The sequence below is a fragment of the Vombatus ursinus genome, unplaced genomic scaffold (assembly GCF_900497805.2).
Source record: "Vombatus ursinus unplaced genomic scaffold, bare-nosed wombat genome assembly UNPS02014941.1, whole genome shotgun sequence".
Lineage (NCBI taxonomy): Eukaryota > Metazoa > Chordata > Mammalia > Diprotodontia > Vombatidae > Vombatus > Vombatus ursinus.
In genome coordinates this window covers 74,759-101,768 of record NW_020954719.1, presented here as the reverse complement: position 1 = coordinate 101,768, position 27,010 = coordinate 74,759, and the positions used below count along the sequence as shown (strand labels likewise).

The window sequence follows — 27,010 nt, the reverse complement described above, 5'->3', positions numbered from 1 at the left end:
CTCCCCTCTCCAAAAAACCTCCCCCCTTTTGAACTTAACTTATTGTCAAAGATACCACTATCCATATTCAGGCCCATTGCCTCAGTGTCATCCACTACTCTCATTTACTGTACCAGTGTCCTTCATTTTCAAAGAGGACCAATGACATCATGGAGTGATATCTTGACTTGTATGAGAATTGGGTTTAAGTGAGGCAGAGTTGCACAAAGTTATCAGCCTCACTCTGTATTCCTGAGTCATCAAAATCCAGTGACAGAACAAAAGCCAGGATGACTGGTGATGGCCAGGGATGCAGTAAATGACCTTGATGTCTTCCATGCCTGACCAAACTCTAAGTGCTCCACAGTGCCTACTTCAGTTACTTTCATGGCCATTGGAACACATTGTTCTCATCTACCCATTCCACCAGGGATTACCTTGGGATAGATATCCTTCTAACTCACTGACAGGTTTGAGGCCTGTCAGTTACCCTCAACCTGGTTTAGTTTCTATGCCAAGATAGTTTACCAGGTGTAGCTGTTGTGCATGCCATATCTTCTTAGAACCACAAGGGAGAGTTGGGTGAATCAGGAAGATAAACAGCCCTGAAAAGGGTTTAGCAAACCCTTGAACCAGAGGTGCTAGTCCTCCTGAACATCCTATATACCCCTTTCCCCTGACCCTGTTCTGCTACTTGCTGATTAAATGACCTGAAGTCATTTCTCCTCTCTGGTCCAGTTTACTCCTTTATTTGTAAAATAAAGTTGTTGGACCAAATGAACTCTAAAGAAATTTTGACATTCTAACATTCTCTGCTAATCCTGTCTGAAATTGCATGTATCTCATAGTTATTGATTGTCTCCTTTCCATGTAATTCCAAGTTTCTCTAGATAGTTGATTAGAATTGCCAAGTCTCACTGTTACATGTGCCAAGTAACATTTGAAAAAGGTCTATGAGGCACAGAATTTATTATTCCTATAGGGTCAGTTATATAAAACTTTATAACTCTTGCACTCCAGCATGAAAATAATTTTCTATTTTTTGAAGCAATATTGCATGTATTTCACAATATCCCAGCTTTTTATCTCCTCGTTATTTTATGTTTTCCCCAAAATGGGCAAGAAAATTTGGGCATATGAATAAAGCAAAAATGTCTAGTTATTTTTTAAAAAGTGTTTTACTAAAAGTTTTATTTATTTTCATTTTAGATCCACCAAATATTGAAGGGAATATGGAATCAGCAAGGGCAGTAGACCTAATCCCATGGATGGAGTATGAATTCCGGGTAGTAGCAACCAATATCTTGGGAACAGGAGAGCCCAGTCTACCATCAAACAGAATCAAAACAGAGGGTGCTGGTATGTAGGGAAAAACATTGTTATGTTGCTCCCCCACCCCAGCCCCAAGTTCCCTTTTATAAACTTTTCTTTTAAAAAGTTGTCCTACAAAATGAAAAGAGACCTGAAGAGTAAGCAAGAGTATAGTTTAAGGGGTCTGAATACTATTGTATGTACTGTATTTATTAATGATTGAATTAATCAAATGATTTTTTCTTTATAGGGGCTTGTTTTTTTGTGTAAATGAATAAATGAATGAATGAATGAATGACTTTGTTGTATTCCCAAAGTTAAGGGCAGTTGCTTCATACCCATAATAATAATTTAAAAAATTTGTCAGTTAAAGTATAGTTTCTTTACAAAATATAATTTCTTTACCAATAATTGTAGGATTTACTGACTTACTGCAGCCTATAGGAATTTCTTTGTTGGCAATTTGAAAAATAAGTGGTAAATTAGATTCATGTATATGCTTTCATTCATTGTAGCTATCTTATCAACTTTATCAACTCTCTTACTTTAGGTCCAGAAAGTCAAAATATTAAGAAAAGAAGACATACCCAAAAAATCTTCTAGATAGAGGCAAATCATCCTCTCAAGTGAATAATGTACCCCAATTACCTATAAAAACACCTAGTATTGAATTAGACCTGAAAATCAGAAATTAAATCTATAATTTCAATAATATGAAAGCTATAAAATTCTTATTTTCAGAAATCAGAAATTACATGAGGAAACTAGGGCAAAAGCACAATTTAAATGGAAAAATTGATAGTCTGGGAACAGGACTTAGATATAATCGACTAAATCCAAACAAAAATATTTTTTGTGGGACTAAACTTCAGAATGGGAAAGGAACATAAACCCTTCAGAATTGTCTTGCTAAGAATAACTAAGTCATTCACAGTTTATCATAGTACAATATTACTGTTACTGTGTACAATGTTCTCCTGGTTCTGCTCACTTCACTTTGCATCAGTTCATGTAAGTCCAGTTTTTCTGAAAACATCCTGCTTGTCATTTCATATATATAATGTTCCATCACAATCTTTTACTTGTTCAGCCATTCCCCAAATGTTGCGCATCTCCTCAATTTCCAATTCTCTGCCACCACAAAAAAAGAGCTGATATAAATATTTTTGTACATGTACGTCCTTTTCCTTTTTCTTTGATCTTTTTTGGGTACAGACTTAGTAGTGGTATTGTTGGATCAAAGGACAGTTTGGTAGCCCTTTGGGCATAGATCTACATTGATCTCCAGAATGGTTGAATTAGCTCACAACTCCACCAATGGTTCATGAGTGTCCCAATTGTCCCACATCTTCTCCAACATTTATCATTTTCCTTTTTTGTCATGTTAGCCAATCTGATTGGTGTGAGGTGGTATTTCAGAGTTGTTTTAATGTGCATTTCTCTACTCAAAAGTGATTCAGAGCACTTCTTCATATGTCTATAGATAGCTTTGATTTCTTCATCTGAAAAATGCCTGTTCATATCTCAGAGTTGTTTTAATTTGCATTCTCTAATCAACAGTTATTTAGAGCATTTTTTCATATCACTATAGATAACTTTGATTTCTTCTTTTGAAAAATGCTTGTTCATATCCTTTAACTGTTAATCAATTAGGGAATGACTCATTCTTATAAATTTGACTCAGTTCTCTATATATTTGAGAAATGAGGCCTTTCTCAGAGAAATTTGCTGTAAAATTTCCCCCCAGTTTTCCATGGTCCTTCTAATTTTCATTGCACTGGTTTTGTCTGAGCAAGGACTTTTTTTCCATGGGATCATATACTTTTTTTTTGCTTTAAATAGTATTTTTTTCCCACAATTACATATCAAGAAAATTTTTAGCATTCATTTTTACAAGATTTTGAGTTCCTGGAGCAGCTAGGTGGCACAGTGAATAGAGCACTGGCTCTGAAGTCAAGAGGACCTGAGTTCAAATGTGGCCTCAGACCAAACACTTGACACTTACTAGCTGTGTGGCCCTGGGCAAGTCACTTAACTCCAATTTCCTAAAAAAAAAAAAAAAAGATTTTGAGTTCCGAATTTTTCTCTCTTCTTCTCTTCCCTCCCCTCTTCTGAAAATGGTAAACAGTTTGTACATGTGCTATCATGTAAAAACATATTTCCATATTCATCATGATTGTGGAGGAAGAAACAGATCAAAAGGGAAAAAAACACAAGAAAGAATAAAGTAATACTACCTGTGTATTTCCCTTCATCCTATACTTCCTCCTGTTTGTTCTCTCTTTCCTTTCACCCTTTCCCACATCACTAGTGTTTTGCTTCTGTCTGCCACCTCTCCTTATCTGCTCACCATTCTGTCAGGCCCCACCACCCCCTTTACTTAATCTCTTCCTCTCCTATTATTTCCCTGTCAGGTAGGATAGATTTCTATATTCATCTGATTGTGTATATTGTTCCCTCTTTGAGCCAATACTGATGAGAGTGAGGTTCAAGCAATGCCCATCTCTCTCTCCCCCATCTTCGCCTCCACTGTAATAGGTCTTTCTTACCTCTTCATGTGAGATAATTTACTCCCTTTCTTCTGCACCCATTGTACTCCTCTTTCTCATCCCTTAGTTTTTTTATGTCATTCCCTCTAATACACCATATACCCAGGCCCTCTGTCTTTGTATATTCCATCTGTCTATACTGTTAGTGATACAGTTTTTAAGAGTTACAAGTATGATCTTTCCATGTAAGGATGTAAACAGTTTAGCTCTATTGAATCTCTTATGTTTTTTTCCTTTTTTACCTGTTTATGCTTCTCTTGGGTCTTGATATTGAAGGTCAAATTTTTGGTTGAATTCTGATCTTTTCCTTATGAAGGCGTGAAATCATTCTATTTCATTGACCATATTTTTTTCCTTGATGTATTATGCTTAATTTTGTCAGGTAAGTGATTCTTGGTTGTAATCTTAGCTCCTTTACCCTCTGGAATATCATGTTCCATGACATCTGATGCTTTAATGTTACAGTTGTGAAGTCCTGTGTGATTGTGACTCCCCAGTATTCGGATTGTTTCTTTCTGGCCACTTGTAGTATTTTTTCCTTGACCTGGTAGTTCTGAAATTTGGTTATAATGTTCCTTGGGGTTTTTTATTTTGAGATCTTTTTCCTGAGTTGATCAGTGGATTCCTTCAATGCCTATTTTGCCTTCTGGTTCCAGGACATCAGAACAGTTTTCCTTGATAAGTTCTTGAAAGATGCTGTCCAGATCCTCCTTGGATGATGGCTTTCAGGTAGTTCAATGATTTTGATATTGTCTTTCCTGGATCTACTTTCCAGGCCAGTTTTTCCCATGAGGTATTTTACATTTTACTCCATTGTTTTCATTCTTTTGAATTTGATTGATTCATGATCTCTCATAGAATCGTTAGTTTCCACTTGCCCAATTCTAACCTTTCCCCCCAAATTATTTTTTTATTTTATTTTTCAACATTCACTTCCACAAGATTTTGAGTTCTAAATTTTCTCCCCATATCTTCCCTCCCTCACCCCAAGATAATGTGCATTATAAATACCCCTTCCCCCACTCTGCCCTCCCTTCTATCACTCCCCCCTCTTATTCCTTTCCTCTTTTATTTTCCTGTAGGGTTAGATAGATTTCTATATTCCATTGCCTGTGTTATCTTAGTTCCTAGTTGCACACATAAAAACAACTTTTAATATTCATTTTTAAAACTTTGAGTTCCAAATTCTCTCCCTTCTTCCTTCCCCAAGCCTTCATTGAGAAGGCAACCAATTCTATGTAAGCTGTACATGTGTAGTTATGGAAAACATTTCCCTAATAGTCATGTTGTGAAAGATTAACTATATTTCCCTCTATCCTATCCTACCCCCAATTGATTCTATTCTCTCCTTTGACTCTGTTCCTCCTCAAAACTGTTTGCTTCTGATTACCCCCTCCTGCAATCTGCCCTCTCTTCCATCACCCTTCCTTCTCTTCCCTTCCCCATACTTTTCTGGAGGGTGATACAGGTTTCCATTCCTGTTATTCATTCCTTAAGCTAAATATGATGAGATTAAGATTCACTCATTCTCTCTCACCTCCCCCTTCTTCCCCTCCACTGTAAAATCTTTTTCTTGTCTCTTTTATTTGACATAATTTACCCCATTCTGCCTTTCCCTTTCTCCTAGTACATTCTTCTCCAATCCCTTACTTTTATTTTTATATATTATCCTTTCATATTCAACTCACCCTGTGTACTCTGTCTATATATATTCCCTTCAACTACCCTAATAATGAGAAAGGTCTCATGAGTTACAATATCATCTTTCTATATAGGAATGTAAACAGTTCAACTTTAATAATTCCCTTATGATTTCTCTTTCCTGTTTACCTTTTCATTCTTCTCTTGATTCTTGTAATTGAAATTCAAGTTTTCTATTTCACTCTGACTTCTCAAGAATGCATTAAATTTTTCTATGCCATTGAATGTTAATATTCCCCCCTCATTACCCTTAGTTTTGCTGGGTAGGTGATTCTTGGTTTTCTTCCTAGCTTCTTTGACCTCCAGAATATCATATTCCAAGCCCTGCAGTTCCTTAATGTAGAAGCTGCTGAATCCTTGTGTTATCCGGATTTTGTTTCCACCATGCTTGAATTGTTTCTTTCTGGCTGTTTGCTATAATTTCTCCTTGACCTGAGAACTCTGAAATTTTTCTATAATATTCCCAGGAGTTTTACTTTTAGGATCTCTTTCAGGAGGTGATCAATGGATTCTTTCAATGTCTGTTTTATCTTCTGATTCTTGAATATGAGGACAATTTTCCTTGATAATTTCTTGAAAGATGATATCTAGATATTTTTTTAATCATGGCTTTCAGATAGCCCAATAATTTTTAAGTTCTCTCCCCTGCATCTTTTTTCAAGATCAGTTGTTTTTCCCATGAGATATTTCACATTGTCTTTTATTTTTTCATTCTTTTGGTTTTGTTTTATAATTTCTTGATTTCTCATAGAGTCATTAGCTTTCATTTGCAACATTCTAATTTTTAAGGAATTATTTTCTTGAGAGCTTTTGGACCTCCTTTTCCATTTGGCTGACTCTGCTTTTTAAGGCATTTTTCTCTTCATTGACATTTTGGACCTCTTTTTGCCATTAGGTCTAGTCTATTTTTTAAGCTGTTATTTTCTTCAGTATATTTTTTGTGTCTCATTTAGCAGGCTGTTGACTCATTTTTCATGATTTTCTTGCATCACTCTCATTTCTCTTCTCAATTGTTCCTCTACTTCTCTCACTTGGTTTTCAAAATAATTTCTGAGCCCTTCCATAGCCTGAAACCAATTCCTGTTTTCCTTGGAGGCTTTGGACATAGGAACTTTGACTTCACTATCTTCTTGGGAAGGTAGTGTTTTGATCTTCCTTGTCACCAAAAGTAAGAGTCTATAGTCTGATTTCTTTCCTTTGTTTGCTCATGTTTCCAGCCAATTACTTGACTTTTTAATGCTTTGTTAAGGGAGGGCTCTGCTTCCAATGTGGAGAGTGTACTGTTCCAAGCTTCAGGGATTTTGTGTAGCTGTTTTCAGAGATACTTCTAGGGCCCTGTAAGTTTTCAGTTCTTCCAAGGTGGTATAATTTAAGGAGAGGTATTTACTCCTCTCCTGGTCTGTAATCTGGCCAGTAAGTGACCACAAGCACTCTTTTCTGCCCTGGAACTGTGAGAAGGGTTCCCTCTCCTCTGCTGCTTCAAAATGATTTAGATAGAATTGTCATTTTTATTATATTGACTTGGTCTACTTTTGAGTGATTAATATTTCTCAGTTATTCAGATCTGACTTTATTTGTGTGAGAAGTGTTTTGTAATTGTGTTCATATAGTTCCTGGGTTTGTCTTGGCAGGTAGACTCCCAAGTGTTTTATATTGTCTACAGTCATTTTAAATGGAATTTCTCTTTCTGTGTTTTGCTGCTGGACTTTGTTGGTAATATATCAAAATATTGATGATTTATGTGAGTTTATTTATATTTTTTCTAAAAGTTGTTTGCTAAAGTTGTTAGTTATTTCAACTAGTTTTTTGGTTGATTATCTGGGATTCCCTAAGTACCATCATATTACCTACAGAGATATAATTTTGTTTCCTCATTGCCTCTTTTATTACTGTAGCTAGCGTTTCTTTTTTTGTATTTTATTTTTTTCCAATTACATGTAAAGATAATTTCAACATTATAAGTTTTTTAGTTCCAAATTTTTCTCCCTCCCTTTCTTCTCTTCCCCCTCCATAAGATGACAAGCAATCTGATATTGGTTATACATGTGCAATCATGGAAATATATTTCTACATTAGTTATGTTGTGAAAGAAGAAACAGAATTTTGTGGGAAAAGCCACAACCCCTCTCCAAAGTAAAAATAATATGCTTTGATTTGCATTCAAACTCCATAGTCTTTCTCTGGATGTTGATAGCATTTTTCTATCATGAGTCTTTTGAAATTTTCATGGGTCATTGCTGAGAAGAGCTAGGTCAGTCATGTTTTATCATTGCACAGTATTACTGTTGCTGTGTACCATGTTCTCCTGATTCTGCTCACTTTACTTTGTCTGAAATCCACCTGCTCTTCATTTCCTATAGTACAATAGCTTTCTGTTACATTTATATACCAAACTTGTTCAGTCATTCCCCAAATGATGGATATTCCCTCAATTTCCAATTCTTTGCCACCACAAAAAGAGCTACTATTAATATTTTTGTACATGTATGTTCTTTCCCCATTTTTATGATCTCTTTCGGATATAAACCTAGTAGTGGTATTGCAGAATCAAAGGGAACGCACAGTTTGATTGCCCTTTGGACATAGTTCAAAATTTATAGCTAGGATTTCTATTATAATATTGATTTTATGGTGATGATAGACATGCTGGCTTCACCCCTGATCTTATTGGGAAGGTTTCTAGCTTGTCCATACTGCAGATATTTGCTGATGGTTTTAGGTAAATACCACTTATCATTTTAAGGAAAGCTCCATTTATTCCTATGCTTTCCAGTGTTTTTAAAAGGAATGGGAGCTGTATTTTGTCAAAAACTTTTCCAGCATCTATTGAGATAGTATGATTTCTGTTGGTTTTTTTTATTGATATGGTCAATTAAGCCAATAGTTTTCCTAATATTGAACCATCCACAAATTCCTAGTACAAATCCCACCAGATTTTAGTGTATGACCTTTCTGATCTATTGCTGTAATCTCCTTGCTAGTATTTTATTTAAAAATTTTGCATCAATATTCATTAGGGAAATTGGTCTATAGTTTTCTTTCTCTGTTTTAGCTTTTCAATATTTTGATGTCAGCACCATATATGTGTCATAAAAGTAATTTGGTAGGACTTCTTTGGCTATTTTCACCAAAAAATGTAGTATTAAAAATTAATTGTTCTTTAAAAGTTCGGTAGAATTCATTTGTGAAGCCATCTGGTCTTGGAGATTTTTTTTTTTTAAGTAAAACTCATTGATAGCTTCAATTTATTTTTCTAAGGTTTATTTAAGTATACTATTTCCTATTTTATCAATCTGGACAATTTATATTTTTGTAAATATTCATCCATTTCACTTAGATTGTAGGATTTATTAGCATATAATTAGGCAAACTATTCTATTTATTTATCATAAACATTTATTTATTTTTATTAATTGCTTTATTTTCATCTTCATTGGTGGTGAGTTCACCCTTTTCATTTTTGATACTGATAATTTGGTTCCCTCTTTTTTAAGGTCAAATTAACCAACGGTTTATCTATTTTATTTTTTCTATAAAATTAGCTTCTAGTTTTATTACTCTTTCTCTATTTTATTGATAAAAGCATTTAGAGACATAAAATTTCCCCTGAGTACTGCTTTGGCTATATCCCATAAATTTTAGTATGTTGTCTCACTGTTGTCATTCTCTTTAATGAAATAATTGTTTCTATGATTTGTTCTTTGACTTCCTCATTCTTTAGGATCAGATTATTTAGTTTCCAATTAATACTAATCTATGTTTCCATGACCCTTTATTGAACGTAGTTTTTATTGCATTATGATCTGAAAAGAATGCATTTACTATTTCTGATTTTCTGCATTGGGTTGTGAGGTTTTTATGTTCTCAACTTTTTTTTTTTATGGTCAACTTTTGTGTAGGTGCCATGTACCACTGAGAAAAAGGTATGTTCCTTTCTATTCCTATTCATTTTTTCCCCCCAGTGGTCTATTATGACTAACTTTTCTAAAATTCTTTTCATCTCCTTAACTTCTTTCTTGTTTATTTCATGGTTAGATTTATCTAGTTCTGAGAGGAGAACGTTGAGGTTCCCCTCTAGTACAGTTTTCCTGTTTCTTTCCTCCTGTAACTCATTTAATTTTTCCTTTAAGAATTTGGATGCTACACCATTTGGTGCATATATGTCTGGTATTGATATTACTTCATTGTCTACAGTGCCTGCTTATCCCTTTTAATTAGATCTCTTTTTGCTTTTGCTTCGTCTGAGACCATGATTACTACCTCTGCTTTTTTTTTTATTTCAGCTGATTCTTCTCCAGCCCTTTACCTTTACTATGTGTGCCTCTCTGCCTCGAGTGTGTTTCTTACAAATAATATGTTGTCAGATTATGGTTTTTACTATACTCTGTGATCCACTTCTATTTTATGGGTGGACTCATCCCATTCACATTCACAGTTATGATTACTCATCCATTTTATTTTCCCTCTTGTTTATGCTTTTCTCTCTCTCCTTTAACTGTGTCCCTCCTCAAAAGTCTGCTTTGCTGCTGATCATCTCCTCCCCTAACTGACCCTCCCTTCTGTCACCCTTCTCTAATTCCCCTCTCCTTCTTTCCTATATGGCAAGAAATCTTTCTATATCCAATTGAGTGTGCATGTTATTCCCTCTTTGAGCCAATTCCAGTGAAAGTAAGATTCAAGCATTACATACTCACCTTCATCTTCCCCTCCACTGTAAAAGTTCTTCATTTTGTGTCTCTTTTATGTGAGATTATTTTCCCCAGTCTACTTCTCCCATCCCCCTCCTCCCAGTGCATCACTCTTTCTCACTTTTTATTTTTTTTTAATAAACCTATCATATGTAGAATGAAGTGAGCAGAACCAGGAGGACATTATATAATGATCCAAGACAATCTCAAAGGACTCATGATGAAAAATGCTATACATCCTCAGAGAAAGAACTGATGGCATCTGCATACAGACTGAAGCCTGCTATTTTTTTTTTCAGTTTGAGTTTTCTTCCACGAAATGACTTATATGGAAATATGTTTTACCTGATTGCACATGTGTAACCTATATCAGATTGCTCAACATTTCAGAGATGGGGAAGGAGAGGGAGGAAAGGATATAACTTGGTACTTAAAAATTTAAAAATAGTTAAAATTGTTTTTACTTGTAATTGTGGAGGGAAATAAAATATTAAAAAAAGAAATAATCTCATCATAGACACCTCACATGTGTGCTCTCTTTCTATATATATTTCTTCTATTTGTCCTAATAATGATAAAGTTCATAGAAGCTACAAGTATCATCTTTCCATGTAGGAATACAAACAGTCTAACTTTATTGAATCCCTCATGATTTCTCTTTCATGTTTACTTTTTTATGCTTCTCTTGAGTCCTATATTTGAAAGTCAGATTTTTCTATTCTCCTCTGGTCTTTTCATCAAGAATGCTTGAAAGTCCTCTATTTCAATGAATGTCCATATTTTCCCCTCAAGAATTTTTTGCTCAATTTTGCTGGGTAGGTGATTCTTTGCTGTAATCCTTTGCTCTCCAGAATATCACATCCCAAGTTCTCGAGTCTTTTAATATATAAGCTGCTAAATTTTGTGTGTTACTGATTCTGGTTTCACAGTATTTTAATTGTTCCTTTTTGGCTGCTTGCAATATTTTCTCCTTGACCTGAAAGCTTTCAAGTTTGGTTATAATATTCCTGGGAGTTTTTAATTTTGGGATTTCTTTCAGGATGCAGTTGGTAGATTTCTTCAGTTTCCTTTTTATCCTCTGGTTCTAGGACATCAGAAAAGTTTTCTTGGATAATTTCTTAAAATATAATATGTAGGCTTTCACTATCTCCCTCTCTCTCTCTCTCTCTCTCTCTCTCTTGATCATAGCTTTCAGGTAATCTAATAATTCTTAAATGATCTCTCCTTGATCTATTTTCCAGGTCAGTTATTTTTTCTAATGAAAATTTCCCCACATTTTCTTTCATTATTTTCTTTCTTTTGGCTTTATTTTATTTTTTCTTGATGTCTCATGGAGTCATTACCTTCCGCTTGCCCAATTGTAATTCCTAAGGAATTATTTTCTTTAGTGAGCTTTTGTACCTCCATTTCCATTTGGCCAATTTTCCTCTTTAAATAGTTCTTTGCTTTAATGGATTTTTTTTGCCTGTTTTATAATTTGGCCACTTCTTTTTTTAAGATGTTTCTTTGATGTGTGTGTGTGTGTGCCTCCTTTACCAAGCTCTTAATTCTCTTTTCATAATTTTCTTGCATCATTCTCATTTGTTTCCCCAATATTCCCTCTACTTCTCTTATTTGATTTTTAAAATCCTTTTTGAGCTCTTTCAGGATTTGAGTGGGGGGGGGGGTGCCCGTGATGAATTCACCTTTTTCTTTAAAGCTTTGCATGTAGCTGTTTTGACTTCATTGTCTTCTTCTGAGTTTGTGTCTTGCTCTTCCCTATCACCATAGTATCTTTCTATGGTCAGGTTCTTTTTGTTGTTGTTTGCTCATTTTCCAAGCCCATTTTTTGACTTTAAATTTTATGTTAAAACTGGGTTCTGCTCCTGGGGTGGAAAGAGAGCTGTCCCAAACTTTAGACTTTTCTTGCTGTTGTTTTTAGAGCTAGCTCTGGGGGTTCTGTAGGTTTTTGGTTCTTCCAAGGTGGTATGATCTAAGAAGAGGTGCCCTCACTGCTTTTCTGACCTATGCTCTTTTCTGTGAGTTACACCAAACACTCTACCCTGCCCTGGAACTGTGACTGTCCCCCATACCCCGGCTCCTCTTACCTCTGAGATGGTAACCTAGAACTGGGTATGGGCAATGTGACAGCGTCCTCCCCCCAGTGCCAGGAAAGGATCTCCTGTAATCTCTTTCTGACAAGTTATCCATCCCTCTTACTATCTATGGGCTGAGAGCTCCCTAACTGCTGCTGGTATTGCTGAACTGCCTCCAAGGCCTGCTGCTGGCACTCCAGCATGGCTTGCATTGCAAAGATTGTGCTGGGCTCCAGGTCCTACCACCACCATGCTGAGACAGAACTTTTCTGCCAACTTTGTAAGTTTTTCTGGGCTGGAAAATTGTTTCATCCCAACCTTTTGTTGGTTCTGCCACTCAAGAATTTGTTTGGAGGCATTATTTTAAAGTTGTTTGGGGGGGAATTTTTGGGAAGAACTCAGGTGAGTGCCTGCCTTTACTTCACCATCTTGGCTCCACCTCCAGGAAGTGGTATTTCTAAGAATGAGGAACAACAAAAGAAAGATGGTAGATGGAAAGACCTATAAGGAAATAAAACATAAACTCCTGAGAAGAAGAAGTTTGAAGTAGCTACCTTAGATGCATAATTTCATGGGGAATACAGAAACCAAAGAAGGACTAAATTAATATAATAACTAAGTCTAGAGTAGACAGGAAAGAGGCAGAGCCAAGATAGCAGAGTAAAGGCAGGGACTCACAGGAGCTCTCCTTCAAAACCTTTAAAAATGACTCTAAACAAATTCTAGAGCAGCAGAACCAATAAAAAGACAGAGTAAAGCAAATTTCCAGTGCAAGACAACTTAGAAGGTTGGCAGGAAAGGTCTATTGCACCAGGCTGAGGGAGGAGTGCAGTCTCGTGCAGACCTGACTCCAGGGAGCCTAAAGCAGACCTCTGGGCTACAGAATTGCTGGCAGCTGTGGTGGTTTCCGGACTGCGTGGCCCACAGACACCAGGGACAACTTAGAAGGTCAGCAGGAAGAGTTTGTAATGCCAGATTGGGAATGGAGAGTAGTCCAGTAGAGGCCCCTCCAGCACAGCATAGCCCCACCAGGCCAGGCGCAGGCCTAGGGAGTGCCTGAATGTTCAGTGGCAGTGGCAGCAGTTGCCTCTTGAACTCTCAGCCCACAGACAGTAAGGTTGTCGAATAACTGGTCAGGAGGAGATTATAGGAATCTCTTTGCTAGCACTGAGGCAAGACTCACTCTGTGGCTTTACCCATACTCAGATCCAGGTCACAGTCCTGGGTGGTGGTCCCAGGGTGAGGAGGAGCACTAGTATAGCAGAGCTTGCAGAAGCAGTGGAGGGGGACTATCTTCACAATTCCAGGGCAGAAAAGAGTTCTTGTAGTTGCTCACAGACCAGACCACAGGCCAGAAGAGGAGTAAATGCCTCTCCTTAGATCATACTACCTTGGTTTCTGAAAAATAGCTGCACAAAATCCCTGAAGCTTGGGACAATGTGCCCTCCACCCTGGAAGCAGAACCTTACTTGAACAGTTAAAAGTCAAGTAATAGGGTGGGAAAATAAGCAAACAACAGAAAAAACTCTGACCATAGAAAATTATTATGATGACAAGGAAGATCAAAACACACACTTAGAAGAAGATAGTAAAGTCAAAGCTCCTACATCCAAAACCTCTAAGAAAAATATGAATTGGTCTCAGGCCACGGAAGAACTCAAAAATGATTTTGAAAATCAAGTAAGAGAGGTAGAGGAGAAATTGGGAAGAGAAATGAGAGTGATGCAAGAAAATCCTGAGAAAAGAGTCAACAGAATTCTAAAAGAGACACACACACACAAAATACTGAAGAAAACAAGACCTTAAAAAACAGACTAGGCCAAATGGCAAAAGAAGTCCACAAAGTCAATGAGGACAAGAATGCCTTAAAAAAAAAAGAATTGGCCAAATGGAAAAAGAGGTCCCGAAGCTCACTGAAGAAAATAATTGCTTAAAAATTAGAATGGAGCAAATGGAAGTCAATGACTTTATGAAAAACCAAGAAACAATAAAACAAAGTCAAAAGAATGAAAAATAGAAGAAAATGTGAAATACCTCATTGGAAAAACAACTGACCAGGAAAATAGATCCAGGAAAGATAATTTAAAAGTTATTGGACTACCTGAAAGCCATGATAAAAAAAAAAAAAGAACCTAGACATCAGCCTATTACAGTAGAGAGAAAGAAGGGTGGAGAACCCTTCTTTGAACCTGACTCTCAACAGATTTGGCTCAAAGAGGGAATAACACAATCAGTTAGGTATAGAAATCTAACTTACCCTACAGAAATTAGGAGGGAAAAGACAAAAGAAAAGGGAGGAGGGGGGATAGAAGGGAGGGAAGAAGTAGTAAGGGTAAAGGCAGAAAAGGAAGGGCGCTGATAGAAGGGAGGGCAGATTTAGGGATGTGGCAGTCAAGAGCAAAATTCTAGTGAGGAGGGAAAGGGATAAAGGAGAGAGAAAAGCATAAACAGGGGGAAATAAAATGCAAAGAAAAACACAGATCATAACTCTGAATGTGGATGGGATGAACTCTCCAATAAATAGAAGCAGATAGCAGAGTCGATTAAGAACCATAATCCTACAGTATGTTGTTTAAAAAACCTAGAAAAGACTTAATAGGAACTGATGCTGAGTGAAATGTGCAGAACCAGGACAATATTGTACACAGTAATAGTCACATTGTGCGATGATTGACTTTGATAGACTTAGCTCTTCTCATCAATGCAAGGATCTTAGACAACTCCAAAAGTGTCATGGTGGAAAATGCTATCCACATCCAGAGAAAGAACTTTGCAGTCTGAATGCTGATGGAAGCATACTATTTCCTCTGCTTTTCTTTTGTTGTTTTGTTTTGTTTCTTCTTTCTCGTGGTTCCTCCCATTAGTTGTAATTATTCTTTACATCACGACTAATGTGAAAATATGTTTAATATGAATGTATAAGTAGAGCCTATATCAGATTGCATACTATCTTGGGGGTGGGGAGGAGGAGAGGGACAAAATTTAAAACTCAAAATCTAATGGAAGTGAATGTTGAACACTCAAAATTAATTAGTTAATTATTTTTTTAAAAAAGTATTTCTAACATTATCTCCCACTCTGTCAGTGGCTCCTTTATTTTAACAATGACAACAAAAACTGTTTTGGGCCTTCATTCTTCTGAATAATTGTCTAAATTCAATTTTGCATATAAAGGCAGGTCATTATAACTGAATAATAAAAGAATAATAGAACTTAGTTGGTCTTCTGGAAATTAATGTTTAATGTCAACAGCTTCCAATATATGTTTAAATTATCTCAAAACAGATGGTTAAGACAGATGGCTCTTTTTTTAAAGTTACTATATAGGTTATGTTCATTTCCTCTATGGAAACAGAAAGAAGTCATTTTGGGCATTGTCTGAAGTTTAGCTTAAATTGATTCCCTTTGCCACTCTCCACAGCCACTTTTCCAAAACATTCCATCCTTCCTCTATTTAATCTCAGCTGAAAACCTTGCTTTATATTATCCTGACAAAATTGAAATCGTTCTCTGAGAGTCCACTCTTCTTTCCTCATTTATTATCTCATATCACTTCTACTACATGGAGATGTATGGAAGATTTCTTCAACTACTATGTCCTCCTTCATTCCTCTCACATGAAAAGGTGGCCTTTCTCCTTGCCAAGACAAATTCTTCTACATGCAGAAGTGATCCCATTCCATCCTGTCTTCTCCAGAACATTGCCTGCTCATGTCCATTCTCTCACTGATCTTCAGTTTTTATTTGTCTGCTGGCTACTTTCTTGCTGCCTAAAAACACATATGTCTTCCCCATTCTCAGAAAATTCTGACTTGATCTGTCCATCTTCACTACCTGTTGTCTTTTACCTCTCCTCCTTTTTACAGTTAAACTCCCTCTTCCAACCTCATTATTGAACTGAAACTACTCTCTCCAAAATTACTGTCTTAATCACAAGATCTAATAGCCTTTTCTTAATCTTCATCCCTCTTGACCTCTGTGCATCCTCTAACACTGTTGATCACCTTTTCTCAATTTCTCCTTGATACTCTCGTCTCCTTAGGTTTTTGTGACACTACTTTCTCCTGGTCCTTTTCCTACTGTTGACTGTTCCTTCTGTCTCCATTGCTTGATCTTTGCCCAGGTCATGCTGATAACCTTGAGTGTTCTCCACAGCTCAGTCCTGGGCTCTCTTTTTTTCTCTCTTCTGAGCTGTCATCATAGACATATAGATGATGGTCACCTCTCTATTGACATCCAGTCTTATATCTCCAACTGTCTATTGGATATCTCAAAATATATGTCCCATAGATATTTTACAACTCAACATGTGCAAAACTGAAGTCATTATCCTTTCCCCAGCTCTCCTTTTCCTAAGTTCTTGTCAATGACACCACCATCCTCCTGTCACCCATGTTTACAAGCAAGGTGTCATCCTTTTCTCTCTGTCTTGGTCTCCATCTCTGTCTCTCTCTGTCTCTGTCTCTCTGTCACTGTCTCTGTCTGTCTCTCCAATCAGTTGTCAATTCCTGACTGTTTTTACTTTTGAAACATCTCTCTCATCTCCTTTTCTCCTTTGACTACTTAGACATTGAAATATCTTTCTTATTGGTGTCTCTGCCTCAATTTTTTCCTTACTCCATTTCATCCTCTATTCAGTCATCAAAGTGATGTTCCTAAAGTGCAAATTTTGGCCATATCACCCTACTCAATCAACTCCACTGCCTCCCTATTACCTCTAGGCTCAAATATTAAATATTCTGACTTTTACATCCTTTATAACATGACCTCTTCCTTCCTTTCCAGGCTTCTTATATTTAACTCCCCATAACTTCTGGCTGCTTATTTTTATGGTCAATAAAGCTCAATTTTATGAAAATTAAGTATTCTACCATCCAATGACACTGTCCTCCCATGTGACAATCCATCTTCTAAGTTTAGACATTTTCCCTGGTTGTACCCCATACCTGGAATATTCTTTCCTCTTCTCCACTTCCTGACCTGTATTTTTCCAAATCTGAGCTAGAAAATCTCATCTTCTGCCAGAAGCCTTTTCCAGTTCTCTTTATGCCAGTGCTTTCCCTCTGAGATTATCTCCAATTTATACTATATAAATCTTGTTTATGCAATAGGGGCCTCCACTTTCTATTTTCTTACTCTCTTGGTTACAGTCTGGTTTTCTACCTTATTATTCCACTGAAACTACTTTCTCCAAAGTTATTAATGATCTCTTAACTGCCAAATCCAGTTCTCAATCATCATTCTCCTAGACATCTTTGCAGACTTTGATACTGATGATTACTCTCTCCTTATTAATATTCTCTTCTTTCCTGGTTTTTGGGACTTGACTTTCTCCTGATTTTCCATCTACCTATCTGACTGCCCCTTTTTTATTTTTTTAATTTAGTATTTTATTTTTCCACAGTTACACATAAAAACAATTTTTGACATTTGTTTTTAAAACATTGAGTTCCAAATTCTTTCCCTCACTCCCCAGCCCCCTTCACTGAGAAGGCAAGCAATTTGATAGTTATACATATGTAGTCATGCAAAACATATCTGTAATAGTCATGCTGTGAAAGAAAACATAGACAAAAAAACCCAAGAAACATAAAGAAAATAAAAAATATGTTTCAATCTGTATTCAGACACTATCAGTTCTTTCTCTGGGGATGGATAGCATTTTTCATCATAAGTCCTTCAGAGTTGTCTTGGATCATTGTACTGCTGAGAATAGCTAAGTCATTCATACCTGATCATCTTACAATAATGCTGTTAATTTGTACACAGTACTTTTCAATTTGCATCAACCCATGCAAGTCTTCCTAGGTTTTTCTGAGAGCATCCTGCTCATCATTTATTATAGTACAATAGTATTCCATCATAATCACATAATACAGCTTGTTTAGCCATTCCCGTTGATGGACATCCCCTCAATTTCTAATTCTTTGCCCCCCGAAAATAGCTACTATGAATATTTTTGCACATATAGGTCCTTTTCCTTTTTTTAAAATCACTTTTGGGATATAGACCTAATAGTGGTATTCCTAGGTCAAAGGGTATGCATGGTTTTATAGCCCTTTGAGCATAGTTCCAAATTGCTCTATAGAATGGTTGAATCAGTTCACAACTCCACCAACAGTGCATTAATGTCTCATTTTTCCCCATATCTTTTCCAACATTTGTCATTTATCTTTTCTGTCCTATTAGTCAATCTAATTGGTATGAGGTAGTATCTCAGAATTGTTTTAATTTGCATTTCTCCAATCAATAGTGAGTTACAATATTTTTTTTCATATGGCTATAGATAGCTTTGATTACTTCATCTGAAAACTGATTACATCTTTTGATTATTTATCAATTGGAGAATGGCTCTTATTTTTATAAATTTGACTCACTTCTCCATATGCTTGAGAAATGAGCTCTTTATCAGAGAAACTTGCTTCAAAATTTTTTTCTAAGTTACTGTTGCTGTATTTCCTTCCATTCTATCCACCCCAATTTATTCTATTCTCTCTCTCCTTTCACCCTGTCCCTCCTCAAAAGTGTTTTGCATCTGACCACACCCTCCTCCAATCTGCCTTCTCTTCTATCACCTTTCCCTTCCCCTCCTACATAGTTGTAGGGTAAGATAGATCCCATACCCAAATGAGTGTGTATGTTATTCCCTCTGAGCCAATTGTGATGAGAGTAAGGTTCACTCATTCCCCTTCACTTCCTACCTCTTCCTCTCCACTTTAAAAGCTTTTTCTTGACTCCTTTATGTGTGATAATTTAACCCATTCTACCTCTCCCTTTCTATTTCTATCAGTGTATTCCTCTCTCACCTTAATTTTATTTTTTAGATATTATTCCTTCATATTCAACTCACACCTGTACCCTCTGTCTATATATATATATATACTTCCTCTAACCAACCTAATAATGAGAAAGGTCGGAGTTACAAATATCTCCTTCCTATGTAGGAATGCAAACAGTTTAATTTTATTAAGTCTCTTATGATTTCCCTTTCCTGTTTACCTTTTTATGCTTCTCTTGAATCTTTTATTGGAAAGTCAAATTTTCTATTCAGCTCTGGTCTTTCCATCAAAAATGCTTGAAATTCCTCTATCTAATTGAATATCCATTTTTCCCCCTGAAGGATGTTTTGCTGGGTAGGTGATTCTTGGTTGTAACCCTAGCTCCTTTGCCCTCTGGAATATCATATTCAAAGCCCTCTGATCCTATAATGTAGAAGCAGCTAAATCTTGTGTTATCCTGACTGTGGCGCCACCATACTTGAATTGTTTCTTTCTTGCTGCTTGCAATATTTTCTTCTTGACCTGGGAACTCTGAAATTTAGCTATAATATTCCTTGGAGTTTTCTTTTTGGGATCTCTTTCAGGAGGTGATCTGTGAATTCTTTCAATGTCTATTTTACCTTCTTGTTCTAGAATATCAGGGCAATTTTCCTTGATAATTTCTTGAAAGATGATGTCTAGACTTTTTTTTAATCATGGCTTTCAGGTAGTCCAATAATTTTTGAATTCATAATTTTAAATTCTCTCTCCTGGATCTATTTTCCTGGTCAGTTGTTTTTCCAATGAGATATTTTACATTGTCTTCTATTTTTTCATTTTTTTTTTGGCTTTGTTTTATTGCTTCTTGGTTTCTCATAAAGTCATTGGCTTCCATTTGCTCCATTCTAATTTTTAAGCAATTATTTTCTACAGTGAGCTTTGGGACCTCTTTTTCCATTTGGCCAATTCTTCTTTTTAAGGTATTCTTGTCCTCGTTGGCTTTTTGGACCTCTTTTGCCATTTGGTCTAGTCTATTTTTTTAAGGTCTTGTTTTCCTCAGAATTTTTTTTTTTGTGTGTGTCTCTTTTAGCATGCTGTTGACTCTTTTCTCAGGATTTTCTTGCATCATTCTCATTTGATTTTCAAAATCATTTCTGAGCTCTTCCATGGCCTGAGACCAATTCATATTTTTCTTAGAGGCTTTGGATGTAGGAACTTTGACTTTGCTATCTTCTTCTAAGTGTGTGTTTGGATCTTCCTTGTCACCGTAGTAACTTTCTATAGTCAGAGATTTTTTCCCATTGTTTGCTCATTTCCCTAGCCTATTACTTGACTTTTAACTGTTTGTTACAGTAGGGCTCTGCTTCCAGGGTGGAGAGCATACTGTTCCAAGCTTCAAGGGTTTTGTGTAGCTGTTTTCAGAGATACTTCTAGGGACTTGTAAATTTTCAGTTCTTCTAAGGAGAGGTGTTTATTCTATTCCTGGCCTGTGATCTTGTCTGTGAGCAACCACAAGCACTTTTTTGCCCTGGAACTGTGAGGAGTGTCCTCCCTCCACTGTGGCTGCAAACTTTGCTATTGTAGTGCTCCTCCTCTCCCTGGGACTGCCACCAGGACTGTGACCTGGATCTGTGTATGAGCAAAGCAACAGAGTCCTACCTTAGCCCTAGCAAAAAGACCCCTGCAATGTCCTTCTGATTCCCTTTACCCTGTGTGGGCTGGGAGTCTCAGAGGCACTGCTGATTTAGTCACTCCCAAGGACTGCTCTTGGTTTACTGGGGCCCAGGCTGTGTAGGTGCTTCACTTTCACCCAGGTATGACAGACCTTTCCTGCTGATGCTCTTTGGCATCTGTGGGCTGAGAGATGTGGAAACTGCCATTCCTGCCAGTGATTCAGTCACCCAAGGCTTGCTCCAGATTTGCTGGGGCATGTTCTGTGCTGCAGGAGCCTGTGCTGGACTGAGCTCTTCTCCTTGTGCAACAGACTTTTCCTGCAAACCTCCCAAATTGTCTTAGGCTGGAAATTTGTTTCATTCCATTTTTTGTGGGTTCTGTTACTCTAGAATTAGTTGAGGGTCATTTTTTAAAGGTCTTTGAAGGGGTCTGCCTTTACTCCACCATTTTGGCTCCACCTCCTCACTCCTCCTTTACTGGAGCCTCCTCCAAATCATGTCCTCTAATTATAGCCATCCCTCTGGATTCTGTCCCAGGCCCTCTATAGTCCCCATTCTATATTACTTTATTTGGTAATCTCACACTTTGATGGATTTAATTACCATCTTTATGCTGATGATTCTCAATCTACCTTTCGTGACCCAATCTCTCTGCTGATGTCCAGTCTTATACCTCCAGATGCCTTTCAGACATCTCCAACTGGATGTCCAATAGACATTTGAAGCTCAAACAGAACTTTCCCCCTAAACCATCTCCTCTCCTACCTTCCCTGAAAGGTAACATCATCCTCCCAGTTACTCAGGCTTACAACCTAGGAGTCACCATGGGTTCACTATCACGCCAAGATTTTTCCAAGACCTGCTGATTTCACCTCTACAACATTTCTCAAATATATCCCCTTCTCTGCTCTTACACTGCCACCACTCTAGGGCAGGCCCTCATCACTCCATGCCTTGATTACTGCAACATCCTGCTAGTGGGTCTGCCTACCTCAAGTCTCTCCCTACTCTAATCCATTCTCCATTTAGATACTAAAATGATTTTCCTAAAATTTTCATCCAAACATGTCACCATCCCTACTCAATAAACTCCATTGTCTTCCTATTGCCTCTAGAAGCAAGTACCTTTGTATTTGCTGTTTGACTTTTAAAGTCCTCTCCTATCTTCCCTGTCTGCTTACACTTTACTCTCCAGTACATACTCTTCAATCCAGTTACACTGGATTCCTGGCTGTTCCACTCTAACTCTCCAAAGAAAAGACATTTTCTTTGGCTGTTCCTCCTGCCTGGACTGCTTTCCCTCCTCTGCTCTGACTACTGACCTTGCTGGCGTACATTATGTCCCAGTTAAAATTTCACTTTTGCAAGAAACCTTCTTTAACCCTTCTTAATTCTAATTATTTCCCTCTTTTAATTATTTCTTATTTATCCTGTATATAGCTGGCTTTGTATATATTTGTTTGCATGTTGTCTCCCCCATTAGATTGTAAGCTCTTTGAGGGCAGGAATTGTCTTTTACCTCTTTTTGCATCCCTATTGCTCAGCACAGTGCCTAAACACTTAGCATATAATAAGTACTTAATAAATGTTTACTGATTGGTTGATTGATTATATTTGGTATTTTGCATGTTATTTTTCCTATTAGACTGTGATCTCACTAAAATAAGGGATTACTTTTTACTTTTGTTGTATCCCTACCACATAGCACTATGCCTGGCACATAATAGATGTTTAATAAATGTTCATAGATTTAACCCATATACCTTTAATGTGTTCTGCTTTATAAAAAAACACAATCTGTAACATATGGCAAATATTAGGAAAAAATAATTTGAAGGAAATTCCTTAAAACTTCTTTTTTAGCTTCAACAACTTAGAAAATGGACTATACCATGAAACAATTAGTTATTTTGGTTTTATTCATTTGAATTTTAGGATATTTTAAATTGGATTGAAATTCTTGAAATGTAGGTCAAGCTGGAATCACATGTGGAAACTTATAATATGTTTTAATATTTCACAATGACAAAGCTGCTATAAAAGAAATAGGATCTTTTCCACTAAATTTATTTTGCTGTACTTTGTTGGGGGAAATCACTTTATTTCATGTAACCACAGAACCAGTCTTGAATTTAAGGCCAACAGTGACTTCTATTTCAGGTCATTATTATTGTATTATGGTGAGCCATAAGTTTGCCTTGCCTAGGTTACGCAAGCAATATGTTTCTCTGTTGAATAATATAAATGAAATTAGGAGAAAAAAAGTTATGGCTTATCTCTTTTGTTATTTTAGCACCTAATGTGGCTCCTTCAGATGTAGGAGGAGGAGGTGGAAGCAACCGTGAATTGACAATAACATGGGTGGTAAGTATTTGTGAAAAATGCAGTGATTTTATAATCACTAACCTACATATCCATACATAAATTTCAGTTCTACTTCACTTATTGAAACATCATGGAGTAATATAATATGTTCCATGGATGATTTTAACAGGACCTTAAATTGTTGTATAGTTTTAAATAAACATATAAGTGAGTTTAAAAATCATGGATATTGGGGCAGCTAGGTGGCACAGTGGATAGAGCACTGGCCCTGAAGTCAGGAGGACCTGAGTTCAAATCCGGCCTCAGACCGAACTCTTGACACTTACTAGCTGTGTGACCCTGGGCAAGTCACTTAACCCCAGTTGCCTCACAAAAAAAATAAATAAAAATCATGGATGTTGAAAATTTATTTTGTTATCCTTCATTCCTCTCTGCCTTAATATGTCAAATTGATAAATCAATCACATTGAGTTCTTCTAGACATGAGCTATAAATAGGGATAATAATTACTTTTCCTATCAGTGCTTTGGAAATTGTAAAGCATTACATAAATGAGAGCTATTGTGGAGGGATTTTCCCCCCATAAATTGAATGTCTGAGCTGCTTCTTCACAAAAAAAAAATTAAAATTCAGGAAGAAAAACAATTTGAAGAGACAAAGGTGAATCTTTTTCTTTGTCACAATGTCAGAGGGTAGGAAAATAAAATATAGAGGAGAGTAGGGACAATTGAATACTTGAACCTATGTAATAGATAGGAGATTTTTATCAAGAAGAGGGAATGGGCTCTCTCAGGAGGAGACAGTTGCTTTTCCTCTAGGGAATCTTAGTGTGGATACTCATGTGCCACCACATATAAGAGATCATTTAATAAGTATCTTGGGAAGAAATGGTGGGAAATAGTAGAGATTTGTTACTAGTGCTAAGGGATACAAATATAGCCATTTTTTGGCCTGACATTAAAATAGAGAAATTTACTATCTCCCCAAGTATATAAGCTACTAATACTTTGAAAGCCTGATTATATAACATAATCTGGCAATTCACATGGGTACAACTATTTCCAAGAGTAATCCAGAAAACAATACCATGGATTGTGACATCTTGGACAATAAAGTGAAGATTTGGGAGGTCATAAGTAAATTTTTCATTACTACTATTTATAAAATTTAAGGGCTTCAGAAGAGGAAGACATTAAGATGTATGAGAAAGAGGTTTATACTTCTGGACAATGATTTAAAATGGAGATGGAGGGTTCTTATCAAAGTTTGGTAAAAATGTATTTATGTGATGACTTTCACCTAGGTGGTGCAATGGCTAGTGTGTTGTATCTCAGGAAGGTACAGAAAGAGTCAGGAAGATTTGAATTAAAATTTAGCCTCAGACACTTACTAGCTGTGATGCCCTGGGTGAGTCACTGTCTGCCTCAGTTACCACGACTGTAAAATGGGGACAATAATAGCAGCTACCTCCCAGAATTGTTGTGAGGATTAAAAGACTTAATATTTATAAAGCACTTAACAGAGTATCTGGTTCATAGTAGCATCGTTTCTTTCCTTGCTTCTTACATAATGAAGGACTTTAATTTGAGAAAGGGAAAGAAAGGGAGAGAACTACTTATGTAGTCTGCCAAGCCAGAGACTATAGAGAGCTTCTTCAGTGTAAGTAGAGACTCTGAGAAATTTATAGGAGAAAAAAATTTCAAAACTTTAAACATATTTTTCTCAGATGTTTCTTATAGAATGATTGGAAAATAATGATAATTTTAAAATATGTTGTACTACATTGCAGCTTGTATCCTCAGTTTTCCCCATCATCTCTCTATGGATTCCTAAGAGTCCAGGTGAAATACCTGTACAAAATTGATTATGAAGTCAGTGTGCCTCAGGGTCCAGGATGACATCAATCTCTGGCCTTACCTCTGTTTCCTGAATCTGGAACTTCTACATTACCAAATCTCCCTTGTCTTCTGGAATATTCCTTGCCCACCATTTCCATTTCCAGGTTCTCCTTCTATCAAATCACTCATTGATCTCTTCTCCTTTGAGGTTCACTTAATCTATATCTACTACTCAATCAAAATTGTGGTGGCTATTGTCTACCTGCCTCCAGGACACTCTCCTTCTTTTCTAAATAAGTTCACTACATGTCTTTTTCTTCTCAATTTCTGCCCTTATATTGACATATACCAATTGACATATTTTAACATACATATACAAAATAACATACATATACAAAACCCTAACTCAACTTACTCACACCTAGTCCTCCTCTCCACCTCAACCACACAATGATAGTCATGCCCTTTAGTTTGCCATCACCCAAATGTACCACTTTTCTGTTTAAGAACTCTGAAATTCCCTTATCTAATCACAATCTATTGCCATTCTACCTCTCTTCATGTCTTATAACCCCAAACCCTATTCTTCATCCTTACTATGATTTCCAATCCTTTGATGCTATCAGTACTTTCCTGCACTAGCTATACTCTGCTCCCTTCCCTGTATTGGTGAACCAGTTCAACTGTATACTATTCTTTTCTCTTAATTACCTTATCACATCTACAATCTTGCCCTGCTCACCCTCAGCCTTGGATCATTTTTATTTCTTCCCTCCTGTACATGTGCTAGTGTGAAGGTAGAGAAAATTATAAAATTGTGCTGAATGGATCCACTATGGATTTATGTTACATAACCTCAACTGGTCCCTTGTGGCTGAAGGACAATCATTTTACACTTCCCTAATTAACTCACTATAACACTTAATACAGTGTCTCTTCCAAACCTTTTAAACCCCCCTCAGATCTCCTATGGATCCCCCTTACCCATCTTTTCAGCTGAGAAACATGCCTCATATTTTACTGAAAAAAAAAAAATCTGGCTATTTGCCTAGAGCACCCTCTTCTCCCCTTCTCATCATCTTACACCACCAATCAGATGCCTTCTGCTGTTTTCTTCACTATTACCTCTGTCTTACACAATGACATGGTCCATCCTGCAAAAGCAAACTTTCTACATACACAAATGATCTCTTTCAATCCTATCTTCTCCAACTGATTTCCCTACCTTCTTACTTACCTTCATTCTCCCCTGCTGCTTCTCTACTGCCTACAAACATGCACATGCCCCACACCCATCCGTAAAAAACCCTCACTTGATCCGTTATTTCATATCCCATATCTCATTATCCCCTTTTGTGCCTAACCTGCTTGAGAAAGCTATCTACAATTGGTGCTTCCATTTCCTTTCCTCTCACCTTCTTAATTCATTCTCATAAGTGAAATGAATTAGGCTGGCTTCTCAGTTCCCTCAGTGGAGGGAAATAAACAATTAACTTTGTAACCTAGCCTTCTGATCTCATTATTCAACCAAAACTCCACTCTGGAAAATTACTGGTGATCTCTTACATGCCAAATCTAATGACATTTTCTTAATCCCCATCTGTCTTTACCTTTCTGTAGGCTTTGACATTGTTGACCACTCTCTTCTCCTTGATATTCTCTTCTTTGTAGGTTTTTGCTATATTACTCTCCTCTAGTTCTCCTACCTTTCTGACCACCACTCCTCAGTCTCCTCAGACTCACTGGGTCTACATCCATGTCATACCTGCTAAAGGTAGGTGTCCTACATGGCTCTATCCAAGGCCTTTTTCTCTTCTTCTTCTATACTATTTCACTGGGTGATCTCATCAGCTTTCATGGACTCAATGATCTTCTCTATGCTGATGATTCTCAAATCCAGCTTTAACCCCTACACTGACCTCCATCCTTTCTAGATGCCTATTGTACATCTCAAATTGTATGTTCCATAAACTCAACATGTCCAAAACTAATCTCATTATCTTTCCCCAAAAAATCTCTTCTCTTCCTGTCTTCCTTGTTACTGCTGGGGACACTTCCATCATCCCAGTCACCCAGGCTTGCAACCTACATGTCATCCTTGACGTTTTACTCT

At 36.8% G+C, this 27,010-nt stretch overlaps 1 protein-coding gene across 2 annotated transcripts in view; it reads left to right on the top strand.

The window, feature by feature from the left end:
• Positions 1–27,010, top strand: part of CNTN1 (contactin 1) — a 274,708-nt gene that overhangs the window by 208,882 nt on the left and 38,816 nt on the right. For both annotated transcript variants that reach the window (XM_027844389.1, XM_027844390.1), the window contains 2 exons: positions 1,189–1,338; positions 23,028–23,098. In XM_027844389.1, the coding sequence (XP_027700190.1) occupies positions 1,189–1,338; positions 23,028–23,098 (221 nt within the window). The remainder of the gene's footprint in view (positions 1–1,188; positions 1,339–23,027; positions 23,099–27,010) is intronic.